Here is a 19,173-nt window from a genome sequence, read left to right on the forward strand (position 1 = left end):
CTGTTAAGTTGTCACTCATTGGTTTTGATCACTGTTTCCACTTGTCAAAATAATATTGAATCTTGAGCTGGCTGTTTTGAACGATTCCTGCCTGCTTTGTCTCACCTGCAACTTTCAGAAGAATCGTAAAACATGTGTTACCCCAACTGATCCTCACAACAGCATCACGAGAAGTTGAGCCCGAGCTCAGCGACGTTCAGCGGATTCAGGAAGGTCCCAGGACCAGGATTCAGGTCTTGTGGATTCTTGCCTGTCTGGCGCTTTTGCATGCAGACATGATGTTTTCCCTCCAGCATGGTACGGGTGCTAGGTATCTTCTGTCACGGACGGCGCCAAACAGTGCCAGCCTCCTGATGCCCATGCGATGTGGTACCCTCCCTGGCAGCCTCCTGCAGCTCTGCTGACCCCTCAGGGCCAGTGCCGAGGACACTGCCGTCCCTGCTGGGGTGCTGACCCTCACTGCCGCAGAGGTCGTGGGTTCTGGTGCGCTCATCTGTCACCTGCAGCGCAGTGGCTGCGTTCTTCGTTGAGGTTTCGGTGACTCCTCTACGCCTCTCTTAAGCCCTCGGATTCAGCTGAGTCCATGAGTTTCTGCAGGACCATCGAGGGACTGGCCGGCACTTCCCACCGCCACCAAAAGCTGGTGAACCAGAACTGTGTCCCTTCACCTTCTCTTCCTTTAAAGTTCTTACTGGTTGACTCTTCCGGTTCTCTTGTAAATTAAGCAGCCCTCTAGAACTATCTTAATCCTGTGGGTCATCACAGCTCAGGTTCAGTCTGGGACCCCCTGCAACCGATACACCCCATGGTTCTCTCCTACCCCTGAGACATTTAGGGGAGATTTTCTGTAGCAGGTGTGTAAGGACCAAACTCAAAGAGACTGTAGTGCTCGTATTTTGTAATTGGTACGAGTAAGATGGACAGGAACTGGGGGCTCAGATGCTTAAGATGTTGACTGTGGTTTCAGACACACTTAAATTTTTAAAACATTGGCAGTTGGAATAGGGTAGTTATTCTTGTCAATGTCTTAGGCCTGTTTGGCTTCAGAGTTTCCTCTGAGTCTTTCAGGTATGTGATGTATTTTTCAAAAGTGTCTTAAAATATATATTTTTCCGTCTTGGCAATTTTACAGGTAATGTGTGAGGTGTTTTTCCCTGCTTCAGAAAACGTGCCTCAGAATTTAACATCTTCCATCCAAAGCAGAATGTTGAACACAAGATTAACGGCGCAGTGTCAGAACCACATAAACAGCCAGCCTCCTGTGGAGGGAGGTGGCAGTGCAGGGAGTTCTAAGGTGGGAAGTGCACGTGTTTGTCAATATTATGTTGATTAAGCTTTATGTAATTTTGAACATTTACAAGTTACACGGTTGCGTTATGTTAGCTACAAGTACTTCTTAAGACCAGTTCTGGCTTCTCAGCCTGAGAATTGACACTTTTAAAGGAATTTGATGGAAGTAATGAAAATCACTGAAGATTGAAAGAAACTTTTAGAACATCTCCAAACAACCCACGACATCAGGAGACTTGATATTATTTTGTCTTGGAGAAAAAAGAGCAGAGGGATGGTTTGAATGTATGAAGAGTGGTGTTCAGTTGATCTGTTTCCGGAGGAAATTATCCTTATATTTTACGATGAAAAGTGTAAAGTTCATCTTAGAAGTTAATAGATGAAACCAATTATGAGGGAAGCGTATATGCTCTCTTTTTTTCCAGAGATTTCTAAGAAAGGCTACTGCATGATTTTTTTTCTCTGATGCTATGATTTCTTTAATATTCAGGATTCTCTTTTCCTACTTAACCAGAATCCATCTGAGAAACAGGATGTATTTAGAAATACCAGTTCTTCGGTGTTATATTTTATACTGGGCCTACACTGTGAGGAGGATAAGGAAGTGTTAGAAAGTTTTCTTCCAGCGGCGCTGAGCACTGGTTTAAAGAGACAGTTTCCGAATGATTTGGAGGATGCGCACGATGTGAACGGCCCTGGAAAAATTCCCAAGAAAGGTCAGTAAGGCTACTTTTTTTTTTTTTTTTTTTTTTTTGTGGTACGCGGGCCTCTCACCGTTGTGGCCTCTCCCGTTGCGGAGCACGGGCTCCGGACGCGCAGGCTCAGCGGCCATGGCTCACGGGCCCAGCCGCTCCGCGGCACGTGGGATCTTCCCGAACCGGGGCACAAACCCGCGTCCCCTGCATCGGCAAGCGGACTCTCAACCACTGCACCACCAGGGAAGCCCAGTAAGGCTATTTTGTCACTGAGTGTGTGACCCTAGAGTGATAGAATGTTGGCTGATACTCAATATACTTTAGAAACATTTTATATAGGTGGTTTAAAATTGATAATGAAATGAACATATCACCTTCAAGATTGTAGGACAGTTTAAATGTTTACCCCTACAAGGACTTCATAGTCAAAAATAGCAGAGAAAATTTAGGTATAACTTTCACTTTTATTCATGCTTTACAGTTAAATTATGGCTGTATACAGTCAGCCCTCAGTATCTGCGGATTCAACCAACCACGGATCAAAAATATTCAGAAAAAAAAAATTCCAGAAAGTGTCAAAAGCAAAACTTTCTTTTGCCCTGTGTAGGGATGAGTTATCAACACATAGCATTTACATATGTTACTATAAGTGTTACAAGTAACCTAGAGATGATTTAACGCACAGGCACACCTCGTTTTATTGTGCTTTGCAGATTTTTTTTTTTTTTTAACAAATGGAAGGTTTGTGGCAAACCTGTGTTGTCAGAAGATGGTTAGCACATTTGGCGATAAATTATTTTCAATTAACGCATGTACATTTTAGACATAATGCTGTTGCACACTTAATGGACTACAGTATAGCATAAACATAACTTTTATATGCACTGAGAAACCAAAAATAAATTTGTGTGATGCAGTTTATTGCAATATTCGCTTGATTTCAGTGTACTGGAACTGACCCTGCAATATCTCTGGGCGATGCCTGTACGTGGGAAGATGTGCTTAGGTTATATGCAAATATCACACCATTTTACATAAGGGACTGCAGCGTCAGGGGTCTTGGTATCTGTGGGGATCCTGGAGCCAGTCCCCACGGCGATACGGAGGGACAGCTGGACTGCTGATCCCATCCAGCATGGTTTGTTACATTGGTGTAACATACTTTACCCAGAGGAAATACAGTTATCACATGCTCTTACCCAGATGTGCAAGTGTTAATTATAGCATTTAACTTTTTCAGAGGCTGATTCCTCACCCCAAAGGAACGTGAGCTCTAACGTAGGAGAAAGTGCAGAGCTCCTGATAGATGTGGCTGATTTTGAGTGTGCCCTTTGCATGAGGTAGGATGACATAGAATCTACGCAACTGTGAAGAATTCAGCCTTTCTGAATTTTGTATCCCAAACATAACGGGCTTTTTATTGTTAGAGAAATTACGTATATCTCAATAACAATTGATTTATTTTCTAAAAATAAGATTAAGGAAGTTGTAAATGGAAAATGGATATAAGTGATTTCTAGAATTCTTATAAAAAGGTTATTTGAAAACGTCTTCTGGACATTTCTTGCTGAAAACCCAGATGTCTTCTCCAGGTTGCTCTTTGAGCCTGTCACTACGCCCTGTGGACACATGTTTTGCCTAAAATGCCTCGAGCGCTGCCTGGACCATGCCCCACATTGTCCTTTGTGCAAAGAAAAACTCTCAGAAGTAAGTATTTCTTGGGAACTGACAATTCCTAGCACTTTTTTATTCGGTCTCAACCTCCTTCCCCTTCACATCCAGCTTTAATTCCTCAGACCCTCAATGCCCTTTCCCAGTCCAGGTCAAGCCAACTCTTTGCCTTTTGTGTGCGTCTGTATAAGTAGCATCGCAGTGCCAGAATAAACCCACAAAATAGGGAAGATTAAATTTCACTTTAAATTCATAATCTTAAATCTGAGACCCAGAACCTTATTAGTCATTTTTCTTTTATAAATTTACTTATTCATTTATTTGTTTTGGGCTGCATTGGGTCTTTGTTGCTGAGCACAGGCTTCCTCTAGTTGTGGTGAGTGGGGGCTCCTCTTCGTTGTGGTGGTGGTGCACGGGCTTCTCATTGTGGTGGCGTCTCTTGTTGCGGAGCACGGGCTCTAGGCACATGGGCTTCAGTAGTCGTGATGCACGGGCTTAGCTGCTCCGTGGCATGTGGGATCTTCCCGGACCAGGGCTCGAACCCGTATTGGCAGGCGGATTCTTAGACATTGCGCCACCAGGGAAGTCCTTATTAGTCATCCTTACTGTGCTTCTCTGGTAGCCTCAGCTTTTCACTCTCCAGGTGGTTCTTTCATCTCTCTTCTCTCCCACCACCTGCTACTCACCCTCCCTGACATTATGATACTCATGGAAAGGGTATACACCAGCAAAATGGGAATTGCCTCTTCCTTGCTCCAAGGGAACCCTTTCTTTGCTTCTCTCATGGAGGGGGGGGGGGCGTCCGGGGACTTCCCCTCCCCCTCCCCTCCCCCTCCCCTTCTCTCCCTCTCAGGGCCGACCCCCCTGCTCTCACCTCAGTCCCTTTCGTCTTCTGAGACGACTCCCCTCCCCCCACCTCCTTGTTGACCCTTGACTAGGAAGAGAGCTCTTTGTCCTTAAGAATTAATTACCATGTGGTATTATTTAACTTTTTCTTTTGTTCCAGTTGTTGGCAAGCAGAAATTTTCATATAACTACTCTGGCTGAAGAATTAATATTTCGATATTTGTCAGACGAACTGTCTGACAGAAAGAGAATTTATGATGAAGAAATGACGGAGCTTTCAAAGTAAGTCTCCGTGCTCCAGGTACTTGGTGTTGAGTTCAGGCTAAAGAAGAAAATCCTTGTTAATTTCATGACTTTATCTCATTTTTTCCCCCTGCTTTGGCAGAGAAATTAGCCTCCAAAAAAATTAATTGCAAAGAGTTTATATGAATTTAATTGAAAAAGTTTGTAAGAAATATTTCAAAAGTGTGTTTTGACAATATTATATGGTTGCTTTTTGTATCTAAATAAGCAATGCTGAATTTTTCAGAATTGAAAAGGCACAGGACATAGAAGGGAAAAAGGGATTACCACTGAAAATAGGCTTGACAGTTATTTTTTCTCTTTTAAAGTGATTAAAATGTTGTGTTGTAGTGACCCGTAAGTATTGAGACCTTATCATTCTTCTACTCTTTTTTTATTTAGAACTCATTACCTTTGACGGCCTTCATCAGAATTTTTTTCTTATTTACTTTTCTTGAGATATAATTGACATCTCACATTGTATTAGTTTCAGGTGTACAACATAATGAGTTGATATTTGTGTATATTGTGAAATGATCACCACAATAAGTCTAGTTAACATGTCTCTGGACATAGTTACAAAAAGTTTTTTCTTGTGATGAGGGCTTTTGAAGATCTACTCTCTTAGGAACTTTTTTTTTTTTTTTTTCTTTGCGGTACGCAGGCCTCTCACTGTTGTGGCCTCTCCCTTTGCGGAGCACAGGCTCCGGACGCGCAGGCTCAGCGGCCACGGCTCACGGGCCCAGTCGCTCTGCGGCATGTGGGATCTTCCTGGACCGGGGCACGAACCCGCGTCCCCTGCATTGGCAGGCGGACTCTCAACCACTGCGCCACCAGGGAAGCCCTTAGCAACTTTTAAATACGCAGCACAGTGTTATTAACGATAGTCACCATGCTGCACCTTACATCCCTAGGACTTATTTATTTCATGACTGGAACCTTGTGCTGTTTGACCCCCTTCACCCATTTCACCTGCCCCCTCCTCTGGTAACCCTGTCTGTTCTCTGTATCTGTGAGCTTGGTTTTGTTTATTTTTAGATTCCACATATAAATGAGCCCCTACAGTGGTACTTGTCTTTCTCTGTCTGACTTATTTCACGTAGCACAGTGTCCTCAAGGTCATCAGAATGTTTTTATAGTGATCATAAGCGTGGTCTCCTCAGATTAAATAAGAGGGCTTGGCAGGGAATGTGGCTCAGCTGAGAACTTTCTCAAGCTGTGGCCCTTGGCTTTCTTTTCCCACCTAAGCCTGAGGCAAACCTGAGGGGTTTGTAAGTGAGAGAGCTGAGGTTGCCTAGCTTCTGCTGTTTCACAGCGACTCTCACTCCCTTCTGTTTCTAACAGCTCCACCTCTAAGTTCACATTTCCCTCACCCCACAGTCTGACCAGGGATGTGCCCATCTTCGTGTGTGCCATGGCCTTCCCCACCGTGTCCTGTCCGCTCCACGTCTTCGAGCCCCGCTATCGGCTTATGATAAGAAGATGCGTGGAAACTGGCATCAAACGGTTCGGCATGTGTTTATCTGCAGAGCACGCAGGGTAAGAATTACCAGTGTTCAAAGAAAGGGTTCTAATTAAGTGTATCATTTGTCATTTTTCTTGAAGAACAGCTTAAGGTGATGTTGAAAACCTCTAGTGTCTCCTGTTACGTAACAAAGTATAAGTTCAGGGCCATCCATGATGTGGTCCCACCCTTCGTTTCTAGCCTCATCTCCTATTCCTTCCTTTGGAACATCATACCTACTAGTCCATTGCCACATTATTCGCCCTCCTCTAAAAAAAGTTCATGTTTTCATGCCTCCATGCTTCCCTCTGTCTGTACTTCTCTTCTAGCTCACCATTATACAAACAAATCTGGTCCAACTTTTTAGGTCTAAAAAAATTGTTACATCCTCCACGAAACCTTTATCCACACAGCCAGAAAACTTTCAGTCTTATAAAAACCCATGGTGCTTGTTTTGTTTTGTTTTTTTAAATTAATTTATTTTGGCTGTGTTGGGTCTTCGTTTCTGTGCGAGGCCTTTCTCTAGTTGTGGCAAGCGGGGGCCCCTCTTCATTGCGGTGCGCGGGCCTCTGACTGTCGCGGCCTCTCTTGTCGCGGAGCACAGGCTCCAGACGTGCAGGCTCTGTAGTTGTGGCTCATGGGCCTAGTTGCTCCGTGGCATGTGGGATCCTCCCAGACCAGGGCTCGAACCTGTGTCCCCTGCATTAGCAGGCAGATTCTCAACCACTGCGCCACCAGGGAAGCCCTGCTTGGTTTTCTATCTCTTTTTGTTTTGCATCATTTTTCTAGGGAAGATGTTCCAAATCAGCAGGCAGCTCCCCTCCAAAGACTGCTCTGGGGACCCCGGGTTCTGCCCACGTCCTGGCTTCCTGATCCTCTAGGGCTTTGTCATTACTGCGTGGTCCTGATGAGGTCATTACATCCAAGTTCTAGCTGGTGGAAGAGGCCCTGGTGCTTGTAGGGGATCCTGGAGAAAAGGGGCCCATAGCAGTCACTGCTGCTCACACCTCCAGCAGAGGAGGCTGGGAAATGTAGTCCATCCAGTTGCCCAGGAGTTAGGGGAGAATTGATGTTTAGGGCTATCTGCTAGTTTCCACCATATATACCTAGGAACATATCTTTCTAAAGATGTATGTAGAACATTTATGGAGAAAATTCTACAGCTTTATTGAAAGATATTCAAGAATGGACAGAGATACTGTGTTCATGGGTACATAGACTCAGTGTCATAGAGAGATTTTTTTTTTATCTTTATTGGAGTATAATTGCTTTACAATGGTGTGTTAGTTTCTGCTTTATAACAAAGTGAATCAGTTATACATATACATATGTTCCCATATCTCTTCCCTCTTGCGTCTCCCTCCCTCCCACCCTCCCTATCCCACCCCTCTAGGTGGTCACAAAGCACCGAGCTGATCTCCCTGTGCTATGCGGCTGCTTCCCACTAGCTATCTGTTTTACGTTTGGTAGTGTATATATGTCCATGCCTCTCTCTTGCTTTGTTCCAGCTTACCCTCCCCCCCCCATGTCCTCAAGTCCATTCTCTAGTAGGTGTCTTTATTCCTGTCTTACCCCTAGGTTCTTCATGACGTTTTTTTTCTTAGATTCCATATATATGTGTTAGCATACGGTATTTGTTTTTCTCTTTCTGACTTATTTCCCTCTGTATGACAGACTCTAGGTCTATCCACCTCACTACAGATAACTCAATTTCGTTTCTTTTTATGGCTGAGAGATGTTCTTTTTACCCCAGTTGGTCTATAAATCCAAAGTAGATCTGGTCAGCATCACAGGAGGGTTTTTCATGGAATTGCTCAAGCTGATTTTAGAATCATTATGTTAAAGACCAAGACCTGGTAGTTTTGAAAAACCAGCTGAGAAAGATGGGAGAACATCCCTGCAATAAACTTACAAGTCCGAGTAAGTAGACCATTGAAACAGACTATAGAGATAAGCAGATCCACTCATATCTGGACTCCAAATTTATATGTAATTTTGTGAGAAAAGGCAAAACTCCTCAATAAAAGATACTCAGACAACTAGTGGGTAGTCCAAATGGGAAAAAAAAATCTTTTCTCTGCCTTATACTATAAACAAAAAGTAGCACATTTACATTCCCAATGTGAGATGTGAAAAACAAAATATTAAAACATTTAAGAGAGAATATTGGGGACTATCTTTACAATTGGCAACAGGGAGAGATTCTTTTCTTACACAACATGCCGAGAGCATTAGCGTAGAGAAAGAGATGAATACATTTGAATTGTTAAGAGTTGATTCATCACAATGAGCATAAGCAGAGTGAAAAAACAGTTTCATAAGTTCCACTTCCACTGGGAATATGGAACATTCAGAAAAGATTTACTACAGGTAAGCTACTGAACCTGTTTCCCGAACCCGTCAAAGGGCAGGTTGCTCAGGGTAACCGAGGAGAGACAGGTCCTCCAGGGAGAGAGCAGACAGGAGCCCTGGCTCACCCATGGCCAAGCCCAGGAGAGGGGGAGAATTCAGCTGATTTTTTGGACAAATTTCTAATGGCCTCGTGGGCAAACATGAGAGCCTCGATCCCCTGGATGCTGCAGAGTTGGCAGGCAAGTTCCTGGCCACAGACCAGGTGAGATGTTTATCACAGGAACAGGTTTTGTGGCTGAGACGGACTTTGGAGGAGCTGACGTGAGCTGGGGCACCGAGGCCTCCTTTGAAGGGGCTCTTCAGGCGGCTGCATGCACACTGCAGCTGTGGGTAAGACAGACCCTTAGGAAGGAGGGCGCTTTATTGGTGATCCAGGCAGAGGTGTGATAACTCTATGCAGGTGTGTAACTTGGGAGTCCTCCCTCAGCATTAGTTCGGAGGTGTGTAGTGCAGTTGTTCATTCACTTTAGCATCAGATACCCTTGGGTTCAGATCTCGGCTCTGAATCTTCCTGTGGCCCTAGATCAGTTTAATTTTTCTGAGCCTCCATGTTTCTGTGAGGCTTGGATGAATACGTATGATAAATTGCTCTGTGTAATGCTTGACACATCGTAGGCATGATCGATACCATCAGGATGTGGGGGACAGTGGGAGCCGTGACTGTGGGTAGGGTCACGCGGGAGAGCTTTGGAGTGAGGATACAGTGTCCCGGGCAGCCCCAGTGTGTTGGGGACACGTGGAGGACGCAGGTGGGGAGGGGAGGGGAGGGCGAGAGTGCTGGGCCAGCGACAGGTCAGCTGGGTTGTACCAGCCTCACGTGTGGCTCCACTGGGCCCGTGTCGGTAGAACAGCGGGGTCTTGAGGTGTGATGGGGGGACAGGGAGACGAAGACAGTGCTTTTTAAAAAATTATTTATTTATTTATTTTTGGCTGTGTTGGGTCTTCATTGCTGCATGTGGGCTTTCTCTAGTTGCAGAGAGCGGGGCCCACTCTTCGTTGCAGTGCGTGGGCTTCTCATTGCGGTGGCTTCTGTGGAGTGTGGGCTCTAGGCACACGGGCTTCAGTAGTTGTGGCACGTGGGCTCAGTAGTTGTGGCACACAGGCTTCAGTAGTTGTGGCACGTGGGCTCAGTAGTTGTGGCTCACGGGCTCTAGAGCACAGGCTCAGTAGTTGTGGGGCACGGGCTTAGTTGCTCCACGGCATGTGGGATCTTCCCGGACCAGGGCCTGAACCCGTGCTCCCTGCATTGGCAGGCGGATTCTCAGCTACTGCGCCACCAGGGAAGTCCCGAAGACGGTGCTTGTAGATGCCTTTCTGCGGCAGTTTGTTGGGGACGGAAACAGCATGGGGGAGGGGAGCAGAGTCTGAGGGGCGGGGGGTGGGGACAGTGCTCTAGTGCCCCGGCCAAGGGGGCTGGGGGGCCACATTTCAGGTCCACCTGTCCCCACCCCACCGGTTAGAAGGGCTGAGGCACAAGCACCCCGTCCCCGCCGGCCCTTCTCTTGCCACGTCGCACATCAGTGTGTTTCTCATCGGCTGCTGGTCTCTTGGAGGAAATAACCTTGCTGCTCTGGCATGGAGATGCTGTTTGTTTCCTTTGGCTTTTTATTCCTTTAAGACCCAGGATTGCATCTGGGGAGAACTGAAGACCCTCCTGCATTTTTAAAGTCAGGGTTGTTTCTCCCGCCTGTCCTGCCAGGATCTCAGAGTACGGCTGCATGCTGGAGATCAAGGACGTCAGGACGTTCCCCGACGGCAGCTCCGTCGTGGATGCCGTCGGGATTAGCCGCTTCCGGGTTTTGAGCCACCGTCACAGAGACGGCTACAACACGGCAGATATTGAGTATCTGGAAGATGAAAAGGTGAGTAGTCACACCCACGGTGCCAGCTCTGTCCCCTTGCCAGCCGCTGCTTCTGGTCATCTGTGGGCACCGGGCCTTGTGGGGCAGGGGGCAGAGTGCAGCGAGGTGAGCTCTGAGGTCTTGGGCCCAGGGAGCTGAGCGTGAAGAAGACCGAGTGCGGTGGCTCTCAGGGTTCCTCTTCTATGCTGATAACAGCTCTGATGAGAGGGTTTATTGACTATCATTGTGGATGATGACTTTTGGGGGTGTATGTATAGATTTTAAAATGGTAGCTTAAATAGCTACCATATGAAATAATTTTAGTTTTTTTTAAAAGAAAACTCTCCACTACATGTGAATATTTGATTTGTATTATATAAATCAAATTGAGAATGGTCATGTGTGTTACAATCTGATTCCTCAGTTTACCTCAATTTTCATAAATGCTGTTGTTTTACAATCAGGAAGGACCTTAGTACTTTATTCCCATTTTACAGATGGGAAAATTCTCTCCTAAAGCAGCTGAGCAACTGGCCGAAGCTTCCACACAAGAGGCAATGATGGAGCCAGAACAAACCTGGGTCCCCTGGTCCTCCGCCCAGAGCTGTTCCTGCTCACCTGTTCCTAGGTGTCCCTACCTAGGACTGAGCCTTGCTGGGCAGTGAGAGGGGCCCCGGGCAGCAGGGCGCATCCGTCTGAAGCCTGAGGGCCTCCCCCTGGCATCAGGCTCAGGCCGTGAATGCACTGTCGCTGTAACATGTCTATTGGAATATAATGTGGTGACGTGGAATACAAGTTTTAAAATGTTATAACTCTTTGACTTGGTAATTCTGCTGCTGAGAAACTATCCTGAGGAAATGACAGCCCCTTCTCTCACACACACACGCAAAACCACTTTTGTGTAAATACGTATATTACTTGTATTATTTTAAAATGTATCTTACGTGAATGGTTGAGTAAATCATGGCACAGCTCTGATATAGGATTGCAGGTACTCATTAAAAATGATTCATGATAACATCGGGTCCGTGCTTATATTAAGAGAAACATCTGGATGTTACAGATGGACAGACAGACAGGGTAGACAGAGCTCCACTGTGTAAAAAAAGTGAAGATTTCTATGTTGAGCATTTTTCTTGTTTATAAAACACTGATGAATTACTGAAGTGTTAGATGCCAGGAATCCGCTCAGCAGACGTGGCCGCAGTCACTGTGTGATGGGCACGCGTGTGATAATGAACTGTTGAAAAGGTCTCTTCTCCTTGCTCAGGTGGAAGGTGCAGAGTATGAAGAGCTCACCGCCCTGCATGAGTCCGTTTATCAGCAGTCTGTGTCCTGGTTTGCTTCACTTCAGGATCACATGAGAGAACAGATCTTAAGCCACTTTGGGTTAATGCCCGACAGAGAACCTGAGCCTCAGGTATCCTGTCCTTTCTTCTTTTGTCATGCTGTTATTTCCTGCCGTAATGTGCTAAGACACATTACGCTGGGGAAAACTTGGCAGTACCTGCTATGCTGTTGATTCCATTATGGTCGCTCATGAACCAGTTCATTTATCAGCAGCCCAAAGAAGCCCCTGGTATAGTAGCATGTGCCTTTTGGAGCAAAGCGATACATGCTTTCTGATGAATACTACATGAAGGTAATTTCTTTTCTCTCAGAAATCAGTTTATTCTGATGGCTGTCAGCTTTTGTACTTCTCCCACCAACGTGGGAAGATTTAGTAGTCATTTTAGTATATTGGCAGGAACACTTTATGTTTTGCATGTAAGATTGCCCTGCACCCAATGAACAGGCATTGGATAAATGAAGAGAAAATCCCCAACTCTCGTTAAATCGGAAACTTTCCTAGCCCTCGATCCCATCATCGTGGGCTTTCTCCCTGCTCCCAGGACTGCTCTCAGTGACACTGGTTCTTTAAGTGATGAACGGGTTTCAGGTCTGTGAAGCATTTGTAAGTGCAGATGACTCCACTTCTCCGCATTTGGGTGGCCCAGGTGGGGATGCTGTGCGCTTGTGACTGAGAGTGTATAGTTCGTCCTACTGTGCCCTCTCACCTATCCTGGAGAAAGGGGGGCAGGGCCAGGTCTCAGCAGGTTTAGGGTCAGATGAAATGTCTTTTGTATCTTTTCCATCCATTTTTATGTTCTTTTTCTGTCTCTTGGGGGCTTCTGTCTTTTACCCCCGCTTGAGTTCTGTCTTTTCCAAACCCAAGACAGTGCTTTCAGCCTCAGCTCACCTCCAAGTCCTTTCTCACCCTCCACTCTGTTATAACCCCTCCTCCTCTGTTCTGTAGCCTGGATTCAGAAAGCAAGGTGATTAGACTAACTTGATTGAGGTATGAATCATTCTTTTTTCCAGGAGTTTTTGCTTATTAACCCCAATTAATCTCTAATTGTAACACATTGCATGATGGGAGTGGCTTAAAAACAACAGAAATTTATTATTGTACAGTTCTGGAGGTCAGAGATCCGACACAGGTCTCACCAGGCTATGACCAAGGTGATGGCAAGACTTTCTTCCTTCTTGGAGGCTCTAAAGGAGAATCCATTTCCTGGCCTTTTCTGGCCTCGAAAGGCTTGCGGTGTTCCTTGCCTCTCACCCGTTTGTCCGTCTTCCAGGCCGGCAGCTTGCACCTCTGACCCCTCTTCCATAGACTCATCTGCCCCCGATCACAGCCCAGAACAGCTCCCTGCTGGAAAGACCCTTGCGGTGAGGCTGAGCCCACCGAGGTGGGGGAGATCCAGCATAAGCGCTCCATCTGCAGGTCCCTGACTCACTCACATCCGCAGTGTCCCTTCTGCTGTGTAAGCTGCCGTAGCCACGGGCTTCAGGAACTGGGGGGTCAACACCTTCGGGAAACCATTAGTCTTCCTGCCACAGAGGATTTTAGGTCCTTTGTGGGAGAGATTTTTATGCCAAGGCCCTTCCTGTTAATCATGCTACTCAGTTTCTCCCCACTCGGTAAGATGAGGGGGGAAAGGGAGGGTGTGGATCACACAGAAGGTTGTTTTGTCCAACACTTGGGCCTTCTTCCCTTGGAGAGGAGACGGGTGCCTTCCGCGCAGTGACGTGGGCTGCCCTGTGCACTTTGGCCTCTGTGTTACTCCTGATCTCTCACCCTGAGCTCTGGTGAGGCTAGAGCCACCCTCCCTGGTTCCCAGTTTGGATTCTGAAGTCAAGACATTAGAAGCAGGGCGCCTTGGATGCCTTGGTTCCAGTACCAGGACTATTGAGAACAACTTTGTGATCAACTTTTGCTTAGAGCTCATTCCAGAAGTGCCTGCTTGGTTATGTGAAACAAAGGCTCTCAGGTCGCTTACTAGTTCATATATATGTACGTGTATAATTAATAGTAACTATTAATAATATATAATTGATAGTAATTTCTTATATATATATATTTAACAATAACTCATATATATATAGATGTTTCATATAGAGGTACATTTGTCACTGACTGTATTATAAGGTTTTTCTTACTGTAACACTCAAACTTGCACACCTACTGTGTGCTTTATAAACATTGTGCTGTATATAACATATTTAAAACTTAAAGAACAGCAACAGAACGTTGGACAGTAGAGGTAAAAATTATAGTCTCCTTTTCTGGCTGGTCATATGTTCTGAACTAGAGCTTTGAGAGAACAAGGGTGACTAATCCGTAGCGTTTCCCTGTGGAGGATGCTTCTCTTGACACATTCTTCCTTTTGTGAGTTTCCCCACATTTCAGCGTGTGACGTGACAGTAAGCTTTGTGTTTTGAGGGCTGAATGAATTGCGCGGTAGACCTCAAAGAGAAGACGGCATTTAATTCTTGTTCACGTGTCTGTGGGTAAACAAAAGGCCATTTGGGGGGAACAGGCTTGTATTGTAGGTGCTAATTTTGTGCTTCCCTTTGTTTTGCAGAGTAACCTTAGTGGTCCTGCCTGGTCCTGGTGGATCCTGGCAGTGCTGCCGTTGGAGCGGAAGGCTCAGCTGGCCATACTCAGCATGATCTCGCTGAAGGAGCGTCTGCTCGCCATTCGGCGAATATTAGCCATCATCACGCGTAAGATGAATAGTCGGCAAGAGCTGGTTAACAGCCGGGAGAGAAATAATTGATTTTCTCTCTCAGGGTTTCTGGCAGCCCTTGTGTTTTTATGAGGAGTTCCAGGCACGGACGAGTAACATCCATCCATCGTGCTTTGTAAAATGCTTGTTGATAGGGTTACAGATTGGAACACTTAGCAAACCTTGACCCTTACTCAAAAGTTGGAAGTCTGTGCCTGGTGGCATCTGACTCTGTACAAGGTTAGCCTGAAATTTGAATGGATCCCACGGTTGGAAAACAACCTAAGAAAATCTCTCTGAACCAGATGTTTTCGGTGTGTAGTTCACTCACAACAGGGGACAACCCAGATGATTGACAGGTGGTTTAGGTTTTGCAAGAAAGAAGACTCCCTTCCCAGTGAAGTGTTCCCATCGTGCTTTGGAGGGAAATCACGTTTTTACCTGGAAGCATATTTCTCAGAGTACAGGCTAACCAAAAACGCGCTTAGGCTTTGAGTGTCACTGTGAAGTTGTCTGTGAAGGAATCAAACAGTTGTCTCGCGGCAGGGCTGAAGTTAGTCCTTACCCGAGGAGTAGTACAGAACAGGTTAGAACTGCGTTTTGTGTCCTGCCGTAGTTCAGATGTTGTAAATTGCATGTTTTAATGAATATCAAAATACAAGAAGGGTACCTTGGATATAGAAAAATCTGAAAACAGTATAGTTGATTTGAGGGTATGTACTGAAACACACACACACACACACACACACACACACACACAACAAAGAATGAATAAAGGGAGCTAAAACTGTACATGCACTGGGATGTTCAGAATACAACCAAAGGAGTGCAAAGAACCCCTTGAAACCAACCCTGTCTCATTAATTCAGTGGATGTGAAGCGTGTAGGAAATGTCATCTTTCTACTCAGATTGGCATTAGAAACTAGGCCCATCAGTAAATTTGAGTTCACCATCCATCCACTAATATATGAAGACATTAAAAAGCTGCTATGAAATGGGTATCTGCCTATTCCAGGAAAACACATCAGGACAGTATACAAGGAGAGGGAGGCAGGTATGGGATGTAAACGTGTAGCAAGTTTTTCTCCAACCCCAAACTGAAAATTATATTTGTTCTCTTTTTTAGTAAGTTTTACAATGATCAGACCAGATGTTATCTATTAAAAAGCAGTGGTGGGGCTTCCCTGGTGGCACAATGGTTGAGAGTCCGCCTGCCGATGCAGGGGATGCGGGTTTGTGCCCCGGTCCGGGAACATTCCACATGCCGTAGAGAGGCTGGGCCCGTGAGCCATGACCGCTGAGCCTGTGCGTCCGGAGCCTGTGCTCCACAACGGGAAAGAACCCTGAACGAACCCTGAATTGAAGAATTGAACCCTGAATGTTGCCAAGTATCCCCTCCTCTCTACTAGGCCTAGATGCTTAAGTCTAAGCCGTTGACTTCAGTCTCCTAGAAGAAGGTCTTTTCACCCTTACAGTTGCTCACGTTAACTTCACCTATCACTTACCCACTGCTAAAAATAATTACCAACATCTGCTGGATCCTATAAAGAAGCTTTTAGTAGTGGATCTTAGGTGTATATTCTAGTAGTGCGTATTGAAATATTAGGATGTTTCAGCAGCATAAAATAAAGGAGAAGTTAAAGTACCACCATTGTACTTGGCCATGTTGGGAACCGTACCTCTGTGCCTGGGTCTTAATGTGTAACGGTGACTGAGTAACAATACAGAGAGGTCCATGCCATTGAAGGAAGAGTTTACTGGTATTCGCAGTTCTGTTAGAAATGAGACGCATGGCACTCGGGGCTACCTGGGGAAGCACCCAGCGTCCGGAGGCAGAGACAGCAGTGAAGGGAAGGCATGGGGCATTGTATTTTGGCAGGAAAGGGGAAACAGCATGGCTAGTTCGTATAATGTCGGTGGGCTGTGGGCTGCAGGGTGGTCTCTAGTTGTCTGGTACCGGCCCTGGGTGATTTGGGCAGAGGAATATGGCCTCTTGGAGGGTAAGAGCTGTCAGAGGAGGTGGCTCAGAGTGTGAGCGCTGGATTGTTGGGTTTTGTATGAAAGTCGTGCTCCCTTGTGAGCCCTTTGCTGTCTCTTAAGTACTGGCTACCCCAGAAGGGGCCATCTCTCCCCTGTCAGGGAGGCCCCCAAGAAGTCAAAATATCATAAAAATATTTTTTAAAAACATGATTAATACAATTAGTCCTCTGATGTTTTGACATCATATTAAGGAAACTTGGGGTGATAACAGAGACAATGGAGACATTTAGAGAATAGGGCATAAGTTACCTTAAACAGCGTAGAAAGCATTTTTTATGAGAGTAAAATAAAGCACAGAGGAACACTGGTGAAGGTATAAGGAGTCCTTGAGGCCGGCTCATAATTAAGTTTCCCATTTATATGGCATTAGCCAAGATCACAGATCTGGAATTTTGGGGGGGAGGGGTTCTTTAATAATATTTTGGGAGAGTTGTAAAGTGTGTTAAAAGTATTAGTCTGGTAATAATATCTTGGTGCATTTCTTGGGTCAAGATGGCAGGTCGAGCAGTTGTGCTATTGGAGGGTATGATCTGGTAATTTAGCAAAGTATATTAGTGATTAGTGGTGTCAACCTTTTTGGGAAAAAAAAAAATCAGTTCAGCCCGCACAATTGAGCTTATTCATAAATAGCAGAGGAATTGCAATTTGGGACAAGCAAACTATGGTGAACCACAGGCAAGTTTGGAGAGCAAAGGAGGAGAGTGTTCTTTCATAGAGGAAAGGAGGAAGTTGGGAGGAATTTTTTTTTGAAGTATTCTATTCTATTCTATTTATTTATTTATGGCTGTGCTAGGTCTTAGCGTCATGCGGGATCTTTAACTGCGGCATGCGGACTTCTTAGTTGAGGCATGCGGACTTCTTAATTGTGGCATGCAGACTCATAGTTGCGGCATGTGAACTCTTAGTTGTGGCATGCATGCAGGATCTAGTTCCCCGATCAAAGATCGAACCCGGGGCCCCTGCATTGGGAGTGTGGAGTCTTACCCACTGGACCACAAGGGGAGTCCCAGGAGAGGTTGCTTTGAGCAAAAGTTCATCAGTGGAAAATGAGAGTTTGCAGTGGTGGCACCTTTTCATTGACTGCAAGCGAGGGCAGCTTGCTGTGGCCAGGCCAAGGGGGCAGTCTTCCTTCTCCCTGCAGTGCTGTTCAAGCTGTGATCTTGTGGATTCCTAATTCCAGTTCTGAGTTAGAGTTCTTTAAAGCATTTTCACAGTGGTATGTGTGTGTAACTGAGGGAAAGGAGTGGTTATGGGGAGAGACACAGGGCAGGAGGTTCTGGTGGAAACCTGGAGGGCAGTAATAGGAGAAGGCAATGGGGAGTGAGCGGTCCTCTCCTAGGGGCTTGAAGGGTTGACTTCGGTAAGACAGCAGATGCTTCCTGGGGAAAGTAATAATCACCATTAATTTTTGGAACGGTGTACAAATGGTACTGATAGTAACATCTGCCAGATTTCCCTTTAGGCATGGGAGCGTGGGGGGCTATGTGTGCTGGCAGAGAGTGAGGAATATATATACCAGGATTATGGGCTAAGCAGACAGCAAGCTGAGAAACATAATAGAATGCATAATTTTGAAGGAAGAAAAGCAAAAATGTCTTGTGTTCAACTTGTACCTTAGGAAAGGCAGTCCGTGGGCAGAGGTCTTAGCATCCAGGGTGTAAAGTTGTCTCCAGTGGCAGACTTGTGGTCTGAGATGTCATCTGAACAGTGAGATTCTGAGCCAGGGTGATGTCTAGGATGTGGGATTTGATAATCAGCTTTAAATGGATACCCGGTTGGGTTGATGTGGGTTTCAGCACTTGATATGTTTGGTTGAAACGATGGCTTACTTAAAGAGTTTGCAAACCAGTGAAAACTCCCAATTCAGTAGTAATAAGATTGACAGTGAGCAGAATGGTGTGCAGCTGTACCTGGCAGAGTTTTTGTTTTTGTTTTTTGGTGGAAGTTTATTTCTGGTTGGGTCCCATATCATATGAGTGACTGCCTAGCGTGTGGGAATGTCTGTAATTAATGGGTCCTATTAAAAAATAAAATCCAACTGAGTAAATTTGAAGACCTAATTGGCTTTATTAAATGATTCATGGATCAGACAGCATCTCCTCTAGCAGGCAGAGCGATACCCTGGGGAGTTATACAAAATGGAAGGCTTTTATAAAAAAGGAGGGTGGGATGAGGAGTACATTAGCAAAAGAAAAATGAAAGTTCATTGGAGAAAAGTAAGGGTTCAGGGAGATGACGGCTTCTCATTGGCTAACTTGCAGCATTTTCCATTGGCCGGGCTTGTTGCTAGGCGAGGAGAAAATCTCTTCCTGCTGGGGTAGTGGAGATGCAAGGGATGTCTCTTCCTGCTTGAGGTAATTGACAATGAATGGTAGGGTGTGAGAGCTTCCTCTGCAGGCCTTCCCAACTTCCGATGTTGGTTGACATTTTCTTTATTAATTTTCACATTTCCCCCTTTTTAACAAGATCTTTGTCCAGAAGCATTGCTAATCAAAAGTCAGGCTTTCTGAGTTCAGTAGCCTTCATCCCTTGATGCCAG

General features: G+C 45.5%; 1 protein-coding gene across 1 annotated transcript in view; it reads left to right on the top strand.

The window, feature by feature from the left end:
* The window catches only part of LONRF2 (LON peptidase N-terminal domain and ring finger 2), a 35,031-nt gene extending 20,387 nt beyond the window's left edge, over positions 1–14,644 (top strand). Inside the window, exons 4-12 of the mRNA XM_060169353.1 lie at positions 1,133–1,294; positions 1,805–2,006; positions 3,226–3,325; positions 3,578–3,692; positions 4,663–4,784; positions 6,165–6,323; positions 10,400–10,562; positions 11,812–11,961; positions 14,450–14,644. Coding sequence (XP_060025336.1) covers positions 1,133–1,294; positions 1,805–2,006; positions 3,226–3,325; positions 3,578–3,692; positions 4,663–4,784; positions 6,165–6,323; positions 10,400–10,562; positions 11,812–11,961; positions 14,450–14,644 — 1,368 coding nt within the window. The remainder of the gene's footprint in view (positions 1–1,132; positions 1,295–1,804; positions 2,007–3,225; positions 3,326–3,577; positions 3,693–4,662; positions 4,785–6,164; positions 6,324–10,399; positions 10,563–11,811; positions 11,962–14,449) is intronic.
* The last annotated feature ends 4,529 nt before the right edge of the window (positions 14,645–19,173 follow it).

The sequence above is a fragment of the Lagenorhynchus albirostris genome, chromosome 13 (genome assembly GCF_949774975.1).
Source record: "Lagenorhynchus albirostris chromosome 13, mLagAlb1.1, whole genome shotgun sequence".
NCBI classification, from domain to species: Eukaryota; Metazoa; Chordata; class Mammalia; order Artiodactyla; family Delphinidae; genus Lagenorhynchus; species Lagenorhynchus albirostris.